At 45.7% G+C, this 21,200-nt stretch overlaps 1 protein-coding gene across 2 annotated transcripts in view; it reads right to left on the bottom strand.

Annotated features, from left to right (window-relative positions):
* LOC147124412 (uncharacterized) overlaps nucleotides 1-17,092 on the bottom strand; it is a 159,213-nt gene extending 142,121 nt beyond the window's left edge. The window contains exons 1-3 of one of the 2 annotated variants that reach the window (XM_085986745.1): nucleotides 16,877-17,092; nucleotides 10,733-10,835; nucleotides 7,812-7,988 (exon numbers count right to left, since the gene is read on the bottom strand). In XM_085986745.1, the coding sequence (XP_085842871.1) occupies nucleotides 7,812-7,988; nucleotides 10,733-10,816 (261 nt within the window). In that variant the 5' untranslated portion in view covers nucleotides 10,817-10,835; nucleotides 16,877-17,092. The remainder of the gene's footprint in view (nucleotides 1-7,811; nucleotides 7,989-10,732; nucleotides 10,836-16,876) is intronic. The other variant, XM_085986737.1, reaches the window with a different exon arrangement.
* Nucleotides 17,093-21,200: the final 4,108 nt, after the last annotated feature.

Genomic DNA, 21,200 nt, shown 5'->3' on the forward strand with positions numbered 1-21,200 from the left:
GTCTCCTAGTAAAGTACTTCAAGCATGGCCAAGATGGCGTCGGATCCTGCCCCTGGATATGACGTCAGCCGTCAACCAGCTGTCAATCAAACCCCGCTGTCTTTATGACAGCTACGGTTATCCATACATCTTCCCCCTTCAATGAAGACATAACACAGTAACAACATAACATAACATAACACATAGAACACTTGTTAACATCATATAGAAACAGTCAGTGTAACTACGCCGTTGAACTAATTGCAGGTAGGTATAAACCTTACCCACACCCAGGAGTCCATTAACTGTTTACAGTCTTATCAATCCCTGTCTACAGGTCAAGTTTAACTACAGGCTTTCTGGTGCGCTGTGACCTGCGTGGCTGAACGGGTGTTTGCTGAACCACCCCAGTTGTATCCCTTAAGTTCATGTCTGTACCACACAGGACCCTTGTCACATTATCACTACTGTGTCCTTCGTCACTTTGTGGCATTTCTCTCATCTCGTCTCTTTGTGGCATTTCCCTCATCTCGTCATCCTCTCTGTCCTCCTGAGGCTGAAAGGTCTCTGTGGTTTTAAGTAGGTGCCTCCTGTTTCTGCGAAACACATTGCCATTCTCTGTCATGACACTGTATGACCTGGGGGCGACCTGTTGTAGAACGGTGGCTCTTTTAGGCCATGACTCAGGCACTTCAATGCGAACTATATCCTTCTCCTGTAGAGGCACTAGTGTAGTGGCTGTGCGGTCATGAAGTGTTTCTTGTTTCTGTTGTAGTTTCCGAGCCTTGTCTGCCCACACCTCATCTCTGTGGTCAGGTGTGACATAACTGGGAAGTTGTGTACGGATTTTCCGACCCAGTAAGAGCTCAGCTGGAGACTTGCCACTTGCTAGCGGGCCCGCCCTGTACGACATCAGGGCCAGATATGGGTCAGTGTTGCTGTGTGCTGCTTTCTTTAATAGTCTTTTCACAATCTGTACCACCTTCTCCGCTTTTCCATTAGCCTGAGGATAGAGCGGACTGAAGCAAATGACTGAAACTCATGACTGGCATAGGGAGGGCCATTATCAGAGACCAGGGTTAGAGGGATGCCCTGCCTGGCAAAGATTGACTTCAGGTGAGTTATCACAGCTCTTGATGTGGTACTGGACAAGAGAGCCATCTCCGGATAATGGGAATAATAATTAGTATCTATGAAGGTATGAGAGTGGAATTGAGTAGAGTGGATTGGGAAAATAGATTAAAGGATAAGACGATACATGATCAGTGGTGTACATTTAAGGAGTTATCTTACAACTTCCAAAAAATATATATTCCACTGAGAAGAAAAGGGTGTAAAAGAAAAGACAGCCATCCGTGGCTAAGTAAAGAAATTAAGGAAAGTATTCGACTAAAAACAAGGGCATATAAGGTAGCCAAATCTAGTGGGAGGATAGAGGATTGGGAAAACTTTAAAAGACAGCAAAAAATAACAAAAGATTGATTAAGAAAGGGAAGATAGATTATGAAATTAAATTAGCAAAAAATATAAAAACAGATAGTAAGAGTTTTTATAGTTATATAAAAAGAAAAAGGGTGGCTAAAGTAAATGTTGGTCCCTTAGAGGATGAGACCAGGAAATTAATGGTGGGAAATATGGAGATGGCAAAAACACTGAATGAATATTTTGTATCAGTCTTTACAGTAGAGGACACTAAGAATATCCCAACACTGGGCAAACAGGGGGCTATAGGGGGGGAGGAGCTAAACACGATCAAAATCACTAAGGAAGTGGTACTCGGTAAAATAATGGGACTCAAGGCGGATAAATCACCTGGACCTGATGGCTTACATCCTAGGGTCTTGAGGGAAGTGGCGGTAGGGATTGTGGATGCATTGGTAATAATTTTCCAAAACTCCCTGGACTCAGCAAAGGTCCCGGCAGACTGGAAAACTGCTAATGTAACACCCTGGAGTCCCAATCTACACAACCTCTCCTCATATGTCCATCCCCTCATCCCCGGGATTAACCGATGATAATAAGATGGGAGGGAAAGTAGTGAGTGAGGAGGACATAAAGAACCTGCAAGGGGACATAGACAGGCTAAGTAAGTGGGCAGAGATTTGGCAGATGGAATAAAATACTGGAAAGTGTGAGGTTATGCACTTTGGCAGGAAAAATCGTAGAGCAAGTTATTATCTTAATGGCAAGAAACTGGAAAGTACTGAAGTACAAAGGGATCTGGGGGTCCTGGTGCACGAAACTCAAAAGGTTAGTATGCAGGTGCAGCAAGTGATTAAGAAGGCCTATGGAATGTTGGCTTTCATTGCTAGGGGGATAGAATATAAAAATAGGGAGGTATTGCTTCAGTTGTACAAGGTATTGGTGAGACCGCACCTGGAATACTGCGTACAGTTTTGGTGTCCATACTTAAGAAAAGACATACTTGCTCTCGAGTCAGTACAAAGAAGGTTCACTCGGTTAATCCCGGGGATGAGGGGATGGACATATGAGGAGAGGTTGAGTAGATTGGGACTCTACTCATTGGAGTTCAGAAGAATGAGAGGCGATCTTATTGAAACATATAAGATTGTGAAGGGATTGGATCGGGTGGATGCGGGGAGGATGTTCTCGATGATGGGTGAAACTAGAACTAGGGGGCATAGTCTTAGAATAAGGGGCTGCTCTTTCAAAACTGAGATGAGGAGGAACTACTTCACTCAGAGGGTGGTAGGTCCATGGAATATGCTGCCCCAAAAAGCTATAGAAGCTACATCATTACATAAATTTAAAACAGAAATAGACAGTTTCCTAGAAGTAAAGGGAATTAAGGGTAACGGGTAGCGGGCAGGAATTTGGACATGAGTCTAGGTTCGGATCGGACATGGCCCTGTGGGTAGCGGAGCGGGCCCAGGGGCCGTGTAGCCTGATCCTGCTCCTATTTCGTGTGTCTAATTCTGTTAGATTCAGGAGATGGTTCTGTGATGGTAGATTGGCGGTTAGGATCAGATCAGCCATGATCTTATTGAATGGCGGAGCAGGCTCGAGGGGCCGATTGGCCTACTCCTGCTCCTATTTCTTATGTTCTTATGTTCAAACAGTCTTTTCCTTCATAGTGAAATATATCAGTTCCGACCTTTTCCCAAGGTTGTGATGGGAGCTCTGTGGTAATGAGGGGCTCTTTTGCTTGCTTGTAATGATATTCCTGACATGTAGCACACTCGCTGATCAACTGGTCAATATCAGAGTTCATGTTTGGCCAGTAGAGTGCCTCACGTGCTCTCCTTTTTGACTTTTCTGCACCCAGGTGCCCTTCATGTATCCTGTTGAGCATTTCTCGTCGCATAGAGGTGGGCACTACTATTCTGTCACACTTAAGCAGTTGTCCATTGACCACAGAGAGCTCAGACTGAATGTGATAACATTGTTTACATGACCCTTTCTTCCAGCCCTCTTGAAGATTTCTCATTACTTTACTCAGGACTGGGTCCTTTGATGTCTCTGTGACTATCACTGATAGTTGTTCCTGAGTGGCGGGCAATGCTGCGTAGACCATATCCACATGAAGAGCCACATCCTCTTCTGATTCACTGTTTTGTGTGGCATAAGGTGCAGCCCTGGATAGTGTGTCTGCAATGAACATTTGTGTCCCTGGCACATATGTTAGCTCAAAATCGTAACGTTGAAGCCTCATCATTAGGCGTTGTATCCGTGGTGACATGTCACACAGATTCTTCTTTGCGATCCCTAGCAGTGGCTTATGGTCCATTTCTAGGATAACCTTGGGAAGACCATAGATGTAGGTATGAAATTTTTCACACCCAAATGCCAAGCCAAGGCACTCCTTCTCGATTTGCGCGTACCGGCACTCTGTAGCCGTCATGGAGCGTGACGCATACGCCACTGGTCGCCATTCTCCTTCATCTTCCTGTCGAAGGACAGCCCCTAATCCATTCTTAGAGGCATCTGTGGACACTTTTGTCCTCTTTTTAGGGCAGAAGAACTTGCTAGAATGTGTAGCAGCCCCTTCCATTCTCTCTCATGTTCATGTCCCCATTGGAACTCTGTCTCTTGGTGCAGCAGTTTTCTCAGATGAACAGTTTTCACTGCTAGATTTGGAATGAATTTGCCTAGGTAGTTAACCATGCCAAGGGCCCGCTGAACCCCTTTCTTGTCCTTTGGTTTCTCCATGTCATGTATAGCCTTTACCTTTGACTTGTCTGGCTGAATCCCCTCTGTAGAGATCTTGTCTCCGAGGAATGTGATTTCATTGACACTGAACTGACATTTGTCTTTATTTAGTTTGAGTCCATACTGCTGTATTCTCTGAAGTGTTTTCTCCAGTCTGGTGTCGTGCTCCCCCTGAGTGGAGCCCCATACTACCAGATCATCCACGTACACCCGCACTCCCTCCAGGCCCTCGATGATTTGCTCCATTGCTCTGTGAAAGATTTCTGGGGCGGAGCTAATACCAAAGGGCAGATGCTGGTAGGAGTATCGACCAAACGGGGTGTTAAAAGTGCACAGCTTAGCACTTCATCAAGTTTCAACTGCCAGAAACCATGCGAGGCGTCCATCTTGGAGAAGACTTTCGCTTCTGTCATTTCGCTGACCATTTCCTCTCTCTTTGGAATTTGGTAGTGCTCTCTTTTGATATTGGCGTTAAGGTCCTTGGGATCCATGCAGACACGCAATTTATCAGTTTTCTTTGAATTGACGCAGACCATGGAATTTACCCAGTCAGTCGGTTCCTCAATCTTCTTTATGACAGCTAGTCCCTCCATGCGGTCTAACTGTTTCCTCAGTTTTTCATGGAGAGTCACTGGAACTCTCCTGGGTGCGTGAATCACAGGCTGTGCATCCTCTCTCAGTTTGATGGAGTATGTAAAGGGCAGTGCTCCGAAACCCTGAAATACATCTGCATATTTGTGTGCTATAGTCTCATGAGTCAGATTTGTACTATCTTGGGGGGCACTCTGCACACAGTTCAGTTCATTGATAGTATAGACTCGTTTTACCAAGCCTAAATCCACACAGGCCTTATCCCCCAACAGTGACTCATGTCCTTCAGGCACTATAACAAAGGTCAAAGGGTGAATGTGATTTTTTACCTTAACATTCAGCCTACACGTTCCTTTTGTTTCAATGCTTTCTCCATTGTATGCCTTCAAAGGCACTGTCTTATTCAGTATTTTAGGTCGCACTTTGAGATTCCGTGCATCACTTCAACTTATGAGGTTTGCCTTAGCACCTGTATCTAGCTTAAAGGAAACAATGGTGCCATTTACCAGCAAGAGAGCTATCCAAACTTCAGTCTTTGGTCCTACAGAGTGCACTTCATTAGCATTTTTGCCCTGTTTTGACTCATTTTGCACCATTCCAACAAACAAAGTCCCTGCTCCTGTCTCTTCAGTCTCAATAGCATGTACTGTCTTTTTACCTTCAGTTTTCTCTTCCCAAAAACACATCTTGGCAAAGTGATTCCTGCCTTTACATTTTGCACAGTTCTTCCCATAAGCAGGACACTGTCTGGCTACGTGTTTATTACCGCACCGTCTGCATTCGTAAGGCGTCATTGTCTTGAACTCCATGGGCCCTCTTGTGTCCCTTTTGTGTACCACATCCACCGGCAGGTTTTTCAGCCCCAGGGCGCTCCCGCCCGCTGCTGTGCTGCTCCCTTCGAAAGTTTTCGTGTGCATGGCTGAGAGTTCACTAGCATGACATATTTTCACTGCTGCATCCAAATTTAGGTCTCTAAGCGTTCTCTCCCTCACCTTCTTGTCGAGTATTCCAAAAACGACTTGATTGCGTATCATCGATTCCTTCAGGTCCCTAAAGTTGCATGTTTGTGCTTTTATTTTCAAGTCCGTCAAAAAAAATCAAAGGATTCTCCTTGCTTTTGCACGCGGGAGCGAAACACGAGTCTCTCATACGTTTCATTCTTTTTTGGAGTGCAGTATTCGTCGAACCATTCTATCACCTTGTCCAGATAATTTTTATCATCTTTGGCTGCAAACGTAAATGTATTAAACAGCTCGATTGCCTGCGAGCCAGCCACTGTTAGCAACAAAGCTACTGTTCCAGAGCCAGTCGAAGCATCAATCGCTGTGAGGTAGAGAAGAAAGCGTTGCTTGAAGACACGCCAATTTTCATCCACATTTCCTTCCAGTTGCAGGCTAGCTGGAGGTTTTATTCCTTCCATTGTTGTAGTATGTCCTTATCGTGAGTTCTATAAATCCTGGTACCATGTAATGTTATCTTAATAACATAATTAGGAGTCTCCCAAGCAGTTGTAGTGGAGTGCCATTTATTCAGTCCTGACTCTGTGTCTCCTAGTGCAGTACTTCAAGCATGGCCAAGATGGCGTCAGATCCCGCCCCCAGATATGATGTCAGCCGTCAACCAGCTGTCAATCAAACCCTGCTGTTACGACAGCTACGGTTATCCGTACAATGTCAAATTTGGAAAGTTACATAGAATTACATAGAATGTACAGCACAGAAACAAGCCAGTTGTACATCATTCTATTCATTATCATCTCCTCTGCTACTCTACATTTGAAAACTAATTTTTCTGATTTCTTTTGGATTGGATAAAAGGAAACATAACTTCAAGATTTTCACTACAGATCACGATATGTATGGCATGTGTAAAATAGATTGAACTGAATCAATTTACACATAACATGCCATAGAACCAAAGATAATATTTTTGTTTACGGAGGGCTAGATGGCACAATATGTTTAATAACTATCCTTTCACTTCTGAGAGCCATGCTTGAATTCAATACTGACCAATAAGATGAAGGAGCACATTTTCCTCTACCTTTGTGCCTGGAACAAAGCAGAGGAAAAGAGGTGGAGACCCATGTTGCCAGGTCTCTACCATTATACGTTCTTCAGGAATTTCTTGCGTTTTCCCAAAGGGTTGGAGTGCTTGCTCCTGGACAAGTATGAGACAGCCATATAAATGATGTGAGAGAGGCCTAACAGGGCCTCCAGCTCCATTCTCCCACTGGACCATTGGATGGGTGGCCATTTGAAGGGGCACTGAAAAGAAGGTCTAGAGCTACCAACAATGCTATGCTGTGGCAGGCCTCCCTTATTTTGATAGAAATCCCATCTCAAACTTATACTGTTGGATTTATGAATCTGCTAATTGTACACAATATACATGTGTTGATGTGTGTTTAATAGCATGTGTGTGCTGGTTTTAGCTTACTCACTAATGTGTTTGCATAAATCCCTGTCTGTGCTGTTTTAACATAGTCCTTAGCCTGTTTATTTTAAAAGAACAGTACAGAGGTATTCACTCCCTCCACCACTGGCGCACTGTGGCTGCAGTGTGCAGCATCTACAAGATGCACTGCAGCAACTCGCCAAGGTTTCTTAGGCAGCACCTCCCAAACCCATGAGCTCTACCACCTAGAAGGACAAGGGCAGCAGGCACATGGGAACACCATCACTTCCAAGATCCCCGCCAAGTTCCCCTCCAAGTTACACACCATCCTGACTTGGAAATATATCTACATTCCTTCATTGTCGTTGGGTCAAAGTCCTGGAACTCCCTCCCTAACAGCACTGTGGGAGTACCTTCACCACACGGACTGCAGCAGTTCAAGGTGGCGGTTCACCACCACCTTCTCAAGGGCAATTAGGGATGGGCAATAAATGCTGGCCTTGCCAGCGATGCCCACATCCCAGGATTGAATAAAACAAAAGGTATTAAAACCCAATCATTTGTATTCAAGTCTATGACAGAGCAATAGTTAAATAGTACATCTATCTTTCGATCACTCAACTTGCTCAGTCATTCCTCACTGTTAGCCTAAGATTGAAATTTGTAACTCTTACCTTGTAGTTTTCTTTGGAAATGATGTTATTGTTGACACCCTTCGTTAAAACTCTGGTATTATGAGTTACATCTGCTCTTGTGAAAAGGAGAGTGGAATCGGGATCCTGGGCTTCATCTGGTAAAGTGTCTCTTTTTGTTTGCTGTGATATGTTTGCTCGATTGATTTTGTCCAGCTCCTAAGTATTAAAGACAAATTAAGAACACTGGGGCCAAAATTCTGAGATTTTTCTGGCACAGAAGTGGTGTAGCTCTGGTGTGGGGATCAAAATTTGGGGTGTAAGAGAGCTGCACCAGAGTCACACCCATTCAGAAATACACACTAAATTCTGATAGCATTGACTGTTGATAGAAACATAGAAACATAGAAGTTAGGAGCAGGAGTAGGCCATTCGGCCCCTCGAGCCTGCTCCGCCATTCAATGAGATCATGGCTGATCATCCAAATTCAGTACCCTGTCCCTACCTTCTCCCCATATCCCTTGATCCCTTTAGCCTTAAGAAATATATCTAACGCCTTCAAGATGTACCCTTCCACAAAGCAGTGCATACATGAAAATGACAGGATGAGAGAAAAAGCTACGTCTCAGAAGTTCCATCACTTACACCAGAATTGCAGCCGACTTAAGCCCATGGAATAGAGTAAGTTATCTGCATTACTTGTCAAACCAGGAAGTGGGTAATTTCACAGGGTTTGAATTTCCACAGGCTCTGGCCTGGACTTTCTACTTCTCCCCCAGGCCAGCAACAATAATCAAGAACAGGGGAATGTTCAGTGGAAGGCCGTTACAACGCTTCCACTTTCCTAAGTGTAGAAAGAAGTGGGGGTCCTGAAACTAATTATTTTCAGTCACCAGCAGGACATTAAATGACATAATTGGCAAGAATAGACTGCAAAAACTAGAAGAAAAAACATCCAAGAATAATTTCCAGACTGCTTGGGTGAGGTTCTACAATTTTAATGGTCCCTTTGTTGGCCTCTGAGGCTGAGAGTCATATGAGTGCTTTGGAGAGGGTGCAGAGAAGATTCACCAGGATGTTACCTGGGATGGAGCACCTCAGCTATGAAGAAAGACTAAACAGGCTGGGGTTGTTTTCCTTGGAGCAAAGAAGGCTGAGGGGGGACCTGATTGAGGTGTACAAAATGATGAGGGGCATAGATAGGGTAGATAAAGAGGAACTTTTACCCTTAGTAGGGGGGTCAATAACAAGGGGGCATAGATTCAAGGTAAGGGGCAGGAGGTTTAGAGGGGATTTGAGGAGGAACTTTTTCACCCAGAGGGTGGTTGGAATCTGGAACTCACTGCCTGAAAGGGTGGTAGAGGCAGGAACCCTCATAACATTCAAGAAGCATTTGGATGAGCACTTGAAATGCCATTGCATACAAGGCTATGGACCAAGTGCTGGAAAATGGGATTAGACTGGACAGGGATTGATGGTCGGCGCAGACACGATGGGCCGAAGGGCCTCTTTCTGTGCTGTATAACTCTATGACTCTATGACTATGACTAAATCATGACAATACTAGGTTGCTCACAGCAATACTTTTCAGTCTGAGTGGCTACGGCGTGAATAATGCAGTAAATGCAGCAAATTGGCTTGACTGCAATGGCGGGGTGAGCAATAAGAACAAACTTTTATCGGCTTAGGCGAGGCTATCGGCAGAACGGTGCAAATGTCCCAGCAAATTATGGCGTAATGCAACTAATGGCATAACTCACCTTCTCCATAGAAACATAGAAACATAGAAGATAGGAGCAGGAGTAGGCCATTCGGCCCTTCGAGCCTGCTCCGCCATTCAATGAGATCATGGCTGATCATCCAAATTCAGTACCCTGCCTTCTCCCCATATCCCTTGATCCCTTTAGCCTTAAGAAATATATCCAACTCTTTTTTGAATATATTTAATGAACTGGCCTCCACCGCCCTCTGTGGCAGAGAATTCCACAGGTTCACCACTCTCTGGGTGAAGAAATTCCTCCTCATTTCAGTCCTAAATGGCTTACCCCTTATCCTTAGACTATGAACCCTGGTTCTGGACTCCCCGGCCATCAGAAACATCCATTATTTCCTGTAACTTTTACGTATAATGTTAATGTATCATTACTATGGCACAAGTTTCCGGCAAATTCAGGCCGTAGCTGTTGGAATTTCTGAATAGTCCTGTGATGATAGGTGTGTGATGGTTCAGAAGGAGATGCTGTGCAGGATTGTGTGGAAGTGGAACATGTAGGAGAGGGCAAAAGTGGTGCATCTTCCTGGAAATTCTAGCTATTTACGATTCGGGGTTTCCGCCAATCTTCTGCTGAAGTTACAGTGGGAGATCAAGAGAGGCGCCAATACTGCCCCAGCAGCCTAACCTTCATGCAGTCTTTGCAATGGATTCATCCAGGTGCTGTATGAACTGAAACAGCTGAGTCACTTCTTATAAAGTCTCCCATTCTTGTTGGGGCTAGATATCTCCAGTGCCTTAGTACTCCCTTTGTAGACAAGAGCTTGAAGGCAACATGAACAAATGAGCATATCCGCCTTTAATTGGTGCTTAACAAACCATTAAAGCTATGTATGTATATTAAACTGGATTTCTTCCCAGAGCAATGGTAAGACCATGGGCAAAAGTTACAAAATTGCCCCATTACTGCTAATACATAAAATGACCACACATTAATGGAAGTTTAGCACGCGAGTTGATTCAAATATGCAGAGGAATTTAAAACTATTGTTTTTCAAGTAAAGTTGATGTATACAAGCATAGTAATTGCCTTGAAGATACATCTCTCCCACTAAGCAACTCCCTGAATAGCACATGGTGGGAAACTTACAATTTACTTGCTTTCTGGTTTCAAAGGAATAGTGTGAAGGTAAAAAGAAAAGGAAAACAGGGCAATTCGATGAATGTAAATTCCTTGATTTAGCACACTTACTCTTTGTAAACAGGAAATACGATTTTTCTCTTTGGCAAGTTGCTGTTTGTTTCTGCACTGCTCTTCTTCATATTGTTGGGTCATATCGTTTAGCTGTTGTTGCCTGTATAAAACAGAATACACAGCACATGCTTTGGAAACTGAGCCATATTCTTAGAACATAAGAACATAAGAAATAGGATCAGGAGAAGGCCATACGGCCCCTTGAGCCTGCACCACCATTCAATAAGATCATGGCTGATCTTCAAACTCAACTTCACTTTCCCGCCCGATCCCCATATCCCTTGATTCCTCAAGAGTCCAAAATCTCAATCTCAACCTTAAATATACTCAATGACTCAGCCTCCACAGCCCTCTGGGGTAGAGAATTCCAAAGATTCACAACCCTCTGAGTGAAGAAATTCCTCCTCATCTCAGTCTTAAATGGCCGACCCCTTATCCTGAGACTACGCCCTCTCGTTCTAGACTCTCCAGCCAGGGGAAACAACCTCTCAGCATCTATCCTGTCAATCCTCCTCAGAATCTTACATGTTTCAATGAGATCACGTCTCATTCTTCTAAATTCCAGAGAGTATAGGCCCATTCTACTCAATCTGTCCTCATAGGACAATCCTCTCAGTCCAGGAATCAATCTAGTGAACCTCTGATGCACCACCTCCAAGGCAAGTATATCCTTCTGTGGATAAAGAGACCAAAATTGTACACGGTACTCCAGGTGTGGTCTCACCAAAGCCCCGTACAACTGTAGCATGACTTTCGTACTCTTGTACTTCAACCTCCTTGCAATAAAGGCCAACATGCCATTTGCCTTCTTAATTGCTTGCTGTACCTGCATGCTAAGTTTGTATGTTTCTTGTACGAGGACACCCAAATCTCTCTGAACACCAACATTTAATAGTTTCTGACCATTTAAAAAATATTCTGTTTTTCTATTCTTCCTACCAAAGTGAATAACCTCACATTTCCCCACATAATACTCCATCTGCCACCTTACTGCCCACTCACTTAACCCGTCTATATCCCTTTGCAGACTCTTTCCTCACAGCTTACTTTCCCACCTAGCTTTGCACCCCACTAGTTACAGCCTGCCAACGGGAAAATGACCCGTTTATCCCTACTTTCTGTTTTCTGTCACTTAACCAATCCTCTATCCATGTTAGTATATTACTCCCAACCCCATGAGCCCTTATCTTGCATAATAACCTTTTATGTGGCACCTTATCGAATGCCTTTTGGAAATCAATTAATTCTTAATAGGAAAGCAGTGTTATTTCAAACATTATTAACCACAGCTCATTAGTACAGCATGTTGATGCAGAAATATGGGCCTAGAAATTGGGTTTTGGTCTTGCCAGGGCTGTAGCGCCAGAAAGTTTGCGCCAGCGGTAATGCGGCAGCGCGCGACGAAAATTCGGGTGCGCCGGGCCCAGACGGCAGCGGGCGCTAAAACCCTCCTTTAGCGCCTCAAAACGGGCGTGAACTTGGGTTTCCCGGCGCTAATCCCCCGCTGCGGCACCCGATGCGGTGCGGCAGGCGGGGGAACTGCAGGCCTCCTCCTCCTGTTAAGGAGGAGCTGCCTGCAGCCGACAACTGTCCGGCGGATTGACCCGACATCTGAGCCCGGCACCTCGGGGAAGTGCCGGGCTCGCATCAGACACTGATCAGGGCCGCGGGGGGGGAATGCAGGAGTCCGGGAAGGGAGGTGCGGGCAGGCGGCCGCCGGGAACGCGGCCGGCCGCCGCTCCACCTTTATGCGCCGGCGCACACTGGGGGAAGACTCTGTTGCCAGAGTCTTAGTTGCGCCTGCCACGGGCGAGGCGGGCGCAACTGAATTTCGGCTTGGGGCCGGGTTACCACGGCAACCGGGACGCTGCGCACACCGATGACGTCATCGGTGCCGGCGCAGCGCTACCGGTGTAACGCCGATTTAGGGCCCCAGGGAATTTCTCAACTGGCCATAACTCCGGCGCTAGGCCCTCTAGTGCCTCAAATGCGGCGCTAAGCCTACCGAATTTCTAGGCCATGCTGTTTGATGTGGACTCTCCTCCTTTACTAGCTGCATAGCAAGTTCTAAATATCATTTGTTACATTGGGGAGAGAGGGTAGTGGAAGCACCAAGCACCAAAAAAGAATGTGTCAACTTGTCAAATCAGACTTAACAGTAGTATTGTTACAGGTTATCTTGGTCAGGGGAAGAGGTGTTGCATAGGGAGAATAATTGGGGAAGTATGGTTTGGAAGAAAATAACATACAAAATACAGGGCATATCATTCTGAGTGTTTATGACAAGAACACATAGCCTCAAACTTAGAAGAGGGAAGATAAAAAGGCAATTTTGATTTAACTACTTGATGCAGGGCAGTGAATGTATGAAATGGAACGCCAAGGAAGTGGGGCTGATTGTATCAGCAAGCTCAAGAGAGAGTTGAATAAGTACTTGGAGAAAAATTTGATAGAGGGATCTGAGAGCTATCTTGGAATAGGATATTTTGTGGACATGGGGACCTAGCAGATGGACCACAAAGGTTTATCTTGTCCTGTGCATTCCTATATTTCTATGAATATAACTTGGGCCCACACCAGCAACGTAACTTGCACTTGTATACAGTAATTTTAATTAGCATACAACTGCTTAAAATGTATACATCTGAAATCTGAAACAGGATACATTAGCTGTACTTACTTACTAATATTATTAGGCAGGAATTTGCTGGAGCAGGGCATCTCATGGCGTGCTGGTTAGTTAGACTTTTTCCTGCAACCTTCATCTCAAATTGTTTTTGCTCTATAAGTTGTTGGAAGTGCGAGTTGATAATAGCGCAGTGAGGGCAACAGGGCATCTTGGATCTTGGTGAATGATGGAACCAACAGGGTATCTCCTTAACCAATAAGATTAAAGGATTGAGAAATAAGCAGAGGAATGACTGAGAAGGAGGGTGAATTAGAGTGGGTGAATTCAATGTAATTCACAAGGTATCTCTTTCTCTTCACAAGTTGCTGGTCGATTTGCACATTAATAACAGTGTGCATTGTTCAAATCACTATAATCAATAAAGCTGCATGACAAAAAAGCGGGGCCATTATAAAAGATGTAATAGCAGAGCACTTGGAAAACAGTGACAGGATCGGACAAAGTCAACATGGATTTACAAAAGGTAAATCATGCTTGACTAATCTATTGGAATTTTTTGAGGATGTAACTGGTAAAATAGATAAGGGAGAACCAGTGGATGTGGTGTATTTGGACTTTCAGAAGGCTTTCGATAAGGTCCCGCATAAGAGATTAGCGTGTAAAGTTAAAGCACATGGGATTGGGGGCAAGGTATTGACTTGGATAGAGAACTGGTTGGCAGACAGAAAACAAAGAGTTGGAATAAACGGGTCTTTTACCAAGTGGCAGGCAGTGACTAGTGGGTTACCGCAGGGATTGGTCCTTGGACCCCAGCTATTCACAATATATATTAATGATCTAGACAAGGGAACTAGATGTAATATCTCCAAATTTGCAGACGACACAAAGCTGGGTGGTCGTGTGTGCTGTGAGGCGGATGCCGAGAAATTCCAGGATGATTTGGACAGGTTGGGTGATTGGGCAGAAGCATGGCAGATGCAATATAACGTGGATAAATGTGAGGTTATCCACTTTAGTGGCAAAAACAGGAAGGCAGATTATTATCTGAATGGCAATAGATTGGGAGAAGGGGAAGTGCAACGAGACCTGGGTGTCCTTGTGCACCAGTCGCTGAAGGTAAGCATGCAGGTGCAGCAGGCGGTTAAGAAGGCAAATTGTATGTTGGCCTTCGTAGCGAGAGGGTTTGAGTACAAGAACAAGGATGTCTTGCTGCAGTTGTACAGGGCCTTTTGAGACCACACCTTGAGTATTGTGTGCAGTTTTGGTCGCCTTATCTGAGGAAGGATGTTCTTGCCATGGAAGGAGTTCAGCGAAGATTCACCAGGCTGATACCTGGGATGGAAGGAATGACGTATGAGGAGAGATTGGGTCGATTGGGCTTGTACTCGCTGGAGTTTAGAAGAATGAGAGGGGATCTCATTGAAACTTATAAAATTCTGACAGGACTGGACAGACTAGATGCAGGAAGGATGTTCCTGATGGTCGGGGAGTCCAGAACCAGGGGTCACAGTCTAAGGATAAGGGGTAGGCCATTTAGGACAGAAATGAGGAGGAATTTCTTCACCCAGAGAGTGGTGAACCTGTGGAATTCTCTACCACAGAAGGCAGTAGAGGCCAATTCATTAAATATATTTAAGAAGGAGTTGGATATATTTCTGAAGGCTAAAGGGTTCAAGGGGTATGGGGAGAAAGCAGGGACTGGGTACTGAATTTGGATGATCAGCCATGATCGCAATTGAATGGCGGAGCAGGCTCGATGGGCCGAATGGCCTACTCCTGCTCCTATCCTCTATGTTTCTATGTTTCAAAAATCTGCATGCCTTTGATCCGGGTGTAAGTGCCAGGTTTGGACCACTAGGAACCTTAGCTACAGACCAAGCTAGGTATCAGGTGTCAGGGAGGGGTTTCTTAATTTTAATAATTTTGATGGGCATCCGCACCACTATGGGCACATCACATGTGGCTGCTAGAGTGAGGGAGGTTAGTGGGAAAAGCAATGCTGGCCATCCACTTGCTTGCCCCCAAAAAATGGTTTTGATGCCCTCTCAGTCAGGGGGCCGGTTTCCTGCAGGTGATAGAAAAATTATTTGAGTGGTCCAGACCATTTCTGCCATCTGGCAAGCCAGTCTGCCTCCTCCCACTTGATGTAGCTGCCTGCCGGTAGATACCCGGAGGCACCAGAGAAACTCTCGGCCTGACTGTCCCTCTTCCCCCCCCACAGCCACGACCCCCCTGACCTCACCGTGTTTGTGGCAGATGAAGTTCTGTCCAAAATAAAGCTATGCAAAACTGATAGAGAAGGCTGGGACTCAGCATATCCGGGTCTCAATATTATTCCTGGCCATTCCATTAGAGCTTGGGCCCAGGCAGCTGAAGACATGGGCTTCAATGTTGGGAACAAGGGAGAGGGATGCACAAGATGCCAGAGTCAGAGGAATGGAGAGTTTGGAGGGGGGGCGGGGAAGGGGTTGTAGAGCTAGAGAAGGTTACAGAGATAGGGACAATGAAGGGATTTAGTTATAAATTTGAGGCTTTGGGGGATCAGGAGTGAATGTAGGTCAGCAAGGATAGGGGTGACCTTGACAATATTCTTCAATGAAACTTGCAGCATCTCTATCTTCCCCCCTTTCCTCCTGTAAGAACCTTGAGAAAGACTGGTCAATGACCATCAAACTGTATTAAACTGCAGGGCAGTGTTGTGCTCCCATGGGGACTGGATAAGGCTACCCAAACTTATTTCATATTATTTATTAATAATCATATAAAGAGGAACCTTAATTCCATCTGATTGGACTGGATTCAAACTTTAGCCTTAGAAAGAACTTGTATTCATGCACTGCCTTTCAAGATCTCAAGACATCCCAAAGTGCTTCACAGCCAATTAAATATATTTGAAGCGCAGTCACTTTTCTAAAGCAGATAAAACGTTTTGTACAAACTCCACTAGCTAGGCTTCCAAACGTGTGTGTTTTTTATTATTAGTTCCTGTTTTCTTTACATTTGGATCAGGTCAACTTCTTCATAGCTGTTCACAGGCTTTTCATAGTTTACCTCCTGCTGGGAAAGCAGGCAAGCTGAACGACTAACCTTTTATTCTACCACCATTTCTAATTTTATGATACAAGCCACCAGTACATGTCAAACACTGCCAGAATACAAACCATGTGTAAAGGTGTATTTTCTGGTTCGTTTGATACCAGCCTGGATGGATGACAGTAGCCTGCTAACGAAAATGCTATTTAGAGGGATCGAATACCTGGTCATTGTGCATCCGGCTGTCCAGAGTATACAAGTGAATAGTATGAGATTAGACTTAAAACCTGATATTTCTGAAATTGGCTTAAAACTGTCCAAGATAAAAAGCTGTGGAAAAGATGAATGCACTAAGCTTTTGTGCCTGACAGCTGAACACATCCTGTGACAGTAGCAGCAAAGATTGTCGCCAAATGTTATTCAACTATAAAGTATGTACCGAGCTATTACACTGGGAGCCAGTTTCAGTGAACACTTACGGCAGCTGTAACTTATTCTGAAACTGGGTTTTAGATGGATCTTCTGCACAGTCCACTGTGAAACTGGAAACAGTACTTTTTCCAATGTCTTGAAAGGAGTTCAAGCTGGCCTTATCATGCACAGAGTTATTGAAGTTGATGGTTGTTCTCTCGCGGGATAACCGATCCAAGGATGATACAGCACACTCCCTCCCGTCAGTGTTTAACAAGGCACTGAGGACTTTGGGTCAAGAACACACCAGTAAGAAGCAAAATAAACAAGATAGTGCAATACACTTTGTCAATCACTTTAGCTTTATTTAACTTAAAGCAGTTTCTCATAAGCTAAAAATAAACACGGGGGCCCTGAAGATCCAAGCGCCTGTGATGCTGTTAATTATGCTGCGAATGCGCCTGCTGAAAACCTCTGGTGTTACGGCAGGGTTGCAGTAGAAGGGCTGCAGATATTTGGTGCCAAAAATCTTGATGAAATCTTATATAGAAATAAAAGAGATTGAAAGATTTATTTCCTTTAAAAATTTATTGCGAAGTGTCTAGAATACTGTCCTGTGCATTAATCCCTCATACACTTCAACTGTAAACAATAAAATTATGATTTAGTCCACAGCAGTATTACATTAGAGTTCCAGTGTGGTGAGGCTCTGGCGACGGCATGGTGCCTTGCAGCAGCAGGCAGTAAACACAGCTCAGAAAATCTGGTGCCTGACCTCATATGACCAATTCACAGGCTGGACAACTTTCTGATGGACAATTTGGGGACAGGTAATGAGGCCATGTGACTGGTTTGTGTGTGACCTCATTTTAATATTTAAATACAAGTGTAAAGTATCCCACACAGAATTTTGCATCTTCAGGTGAGGATCTGTGCACAGTGCAGAGCTTCATCTATAAATATTTGGGTGTAAAGGATTTTGGGACCTGGCCTGATGAAACAGTCTTCTTAAAGACAGGTTTTTCATTATGTATTTTAGGGGGAGGTTGTGGTTCTATCCTGTTTTGCTCCATCCATTGCTTGGTTTTGCTCGGTCAGCCTCCATTTTTACATTTCCCTATTAATACTTTCCTTCATTATTCTGATTGCTGCTGACTTTGTCATCGTCCCTCACAGCTGGGGAGCGAAGAGGAGGGAAGGAGGGATTTGGAAAGGCCAGAGGGGGGGAGATCGAAGATCGAAGGCCAGAGGGGAGATCGAATGCATTGGGTGTTGGGGGGAGCGGGGGGGATTGCGGAGGCATTAGGGTGGTAGGGGGTGGGTGGGGAGATCGGAGGCCAGAGGGGAGATCGGAGGTGTCAGGTGGGGAGATCAGAAGGATCGGGGGAGATCAGAAGCCACAGAGAAGGGAGAGAGGGAGGAATCGGAAAGACCGGCGGGGAGGGTAGGAGATCGAGGCTTGGAGGGGGCCCATGTCTCAGGCGGATGTCTGATCTCAGGACGGGTGGGGGGTGGGAGGGCGATGGGGAAAGCAGGTAGAAAGACACTTATCTGCTGGATCCAGCAGTCTTTGCCTCTATTTAGCTACCGGGTTTCCCGAGAGCAGGGTTAAATTTAAAATGGAGATTAAATCTGAGGCACGGAGTCTCATTATAATATTTAAATGACCAACCCACCTCCTAGGAGCGGGTTGGTTGCCTGCCCCCCATCCTGCCTCTGTTAAAACCAGAAGTGGTTGGGGTCGGGGTTGAGACTTTTATCATTTTAACATCTCACCCGACCCAAACCCACCTGTTTTAGGGGGTTAAAATTCCCCTCCAAGGCCGGAATTTTCCCTTTGCCGAGCATGCGTGTTTGGGGGTGGTCGGCAGTAACATTTGCCGAAATTGCCAGCGTGTCGGGAATCCACCGTCATCCCACCGAGTTCTGCATTTAACCCGGATACGTTTGGAGGCGGTCATGGACCCGATCGGGAGAGGCGGGTAACCTCATTTAAGTGATTAAATGCTTGTTGAGAGACTCTTAAGAGGGTTTTTAACAGCAGTATTTGGCTTTAACTTCAGGAGCACGGGATTCACACACCTCGGGAACCTTGCCTGTGAAGGGAAGGCAGAAGCTCAGTGGCCATTGTGCGAGTGCATTAATTGAGAGCTGGGAAAAACACATAATATTTCCACATCACACCTGATCAGTTGGCTAATGGAAAGGTTCTTGCTGACTCCAGTTTTTGCATTTATCTGTCAGCAGTTTGCAGGTCATTTCTGCAACCTCGGAAGCCACTCTCACCACATTGCTAGTCACTATCACAACATTGAGGGATTGGGCCTCTGATCTCCACTTTACCTGCCATCTATCACATCAGCATGGGTGCCGCTTATGCTCTCTCACCTTTGACCTCAGAATCGGACCAAGATGAACCACAGCACCAACTACACCAGCAGCAGCAGCAGCCACAACAGCAGCATTCTCCTCAATGACCTGATGCTCCACAGGAGAGAGAGGGTCAGCACAGGGCTGCACCATGCCAGAGGTGATACCCCCAACACAGGGTATACAGGCAGAGGATGAGCTTCCTGGACATGACAGAGAAGCAGTGCTTCAGGAGGCTCAGGTTATCATGCCAGGTCTTTGCAGACATTTATAGCTTGCTGGAACAAGACCTGCTGCCCAGAGGACCCAGTGTACACTCCTTACCAGTGGCTGTCAAAGTCATCACCGCCCTCAACTTCTTCACCTCAGGCTCCTTCCAGGGATCTGCAGCAGACATTTGTGGGATCTCACAGTCGGCCGCCCACAGATGCATCACCCAGGTGACTGATGCCATGTTTCACAAGCCAGCCAATTATGTAAACTTTGCCACTGATGATGTCGGTGTTACTGAGTGGGTGCTCAGCTTTGCCACTCTGGCTGGCTTCCCATAAGTGTAGGGCATCATCGACTGCACACATGTGGCTATCAAGGCGCCCCCAGCTCACCCAGGAGTGTTTGTGAACCGCAAGGGCTTCCACTCCCTCAATATGCAGCTCATCTGCAACCATAAAAAGATCATCATGCATTTGTGTACCAGATTACCAGGCAGCTGTCATGAATCTTTCCTGCTGCGCCAGTCCACCCTCCTTCAGCTCTTCGCCCCTCCAAACAGACTTACCGGCTGGCTGCTTGGAGACAAGGGCTATCCACTGAAGACATGGCTGATGACACCCTTGAGGAGGCCAAGTACTGAGGCCGAGGAGCATTATAATGAGAGCCACATGTCCACCAGATGTGTCATAGAGCAAATAATAGGCATGCTGAAGATGCACTTCAGATGCCTTGACAGATCTGGAGGAGCCCTTCAGTACACACCAGGGTCTCCAGAATCATCTTTGTTTGCTGCGCACTGCACAACATAGCGCAGCAGCGAGAATTGGAGCTGCAGGAGGAGCAAGGTGCAGAGTGCACAGTCTCTTCAGAGGAGGAGGAGGAGGAGCAGGTGGAAAACGAGGAGGAGGAGGAACCTGAGGTGGAGATGCCACCAGCAGCGGTGCACATTGCTGCCTGGGAGTCCAGGGATGGCCTCATCATGGCCAGATTTACGTAACTTGCTCCAATGCAACTATATGGCTGCCACATGCTGTACTAAGTCCCCCTCCCAACAACACCATAAAGCATCCTTACAATGGCCAAACCATTCCTCTCACCCAAACTCCCAGTGCTTGAGGCTAACTAATGTCTCACCATTCACTCCAAGTGACAAAGCCACTTCCAAGGTAGCAGGCAAAAATAGACAAGACCACAAAGTGGTGCAAAAAATACATTTATCTGTGTCATCAAAATAACTGAAACTTAACACGAACATTTTTTCATACATACATGTGAATACGCATGTACATCTACTTTCGTGTCATTTTTCTTCTATGAGGGGCAACCTCTGTGTCTTCAGGAAAGGTAGAGGCAGGCTGCTGACTTCCCTGCTGCGACTGGTTAGACACTTTTGGTGGACGTCCTCAGGGTTTTGGAGCCTGTGAGGGCCCCGCCAAAGACTACTCCTCCTGCAACTGTGCAGGGGCAGACTCGGCCATCAGGATCCGAGGAAGCATGTGGAGCTCTGACTGAGGGGGAGGCAATGGAGGGGAAGTGGGAGCACTTTGAGAAGAGTCCCCACTTCCATGTCCCCTCTCAGCATCATCTCTCTCATGGACCACCCGCACTTCCCTGCTAGCAAGGAGTTGGCGAGCACCTTGCTGCACAGCAGTGGAATGTGAAGGCCCAACCCTACATTTAAATCCCTCCTAGAGATGAGGTCTATGAGCGTCTGCCATCTGTTGTCCACAGCAAGCACGTGCTCATGTGACTGGTGCATTTGCTGCTCCATGCAGGTGGCCATTCTTTCCATGGAACAGCACATGGTCG

Source organism: Somniosus microcephalus, chromosome 1 (genome assembly GCF_052327205.1).
Source record: "Somniosus microcephalus isolate GS21.2 chromosome 1, FLI_Smic_1.0, whole genome shotgun sequence".
Classification (NCBI taxonomy): domain Eukaryota; kingdom Metazoa; phylum Chordata; class Chondrichthyes; order Squaliformes; family Somniosidae; genus Somniosus; species Somniosus microcephalus.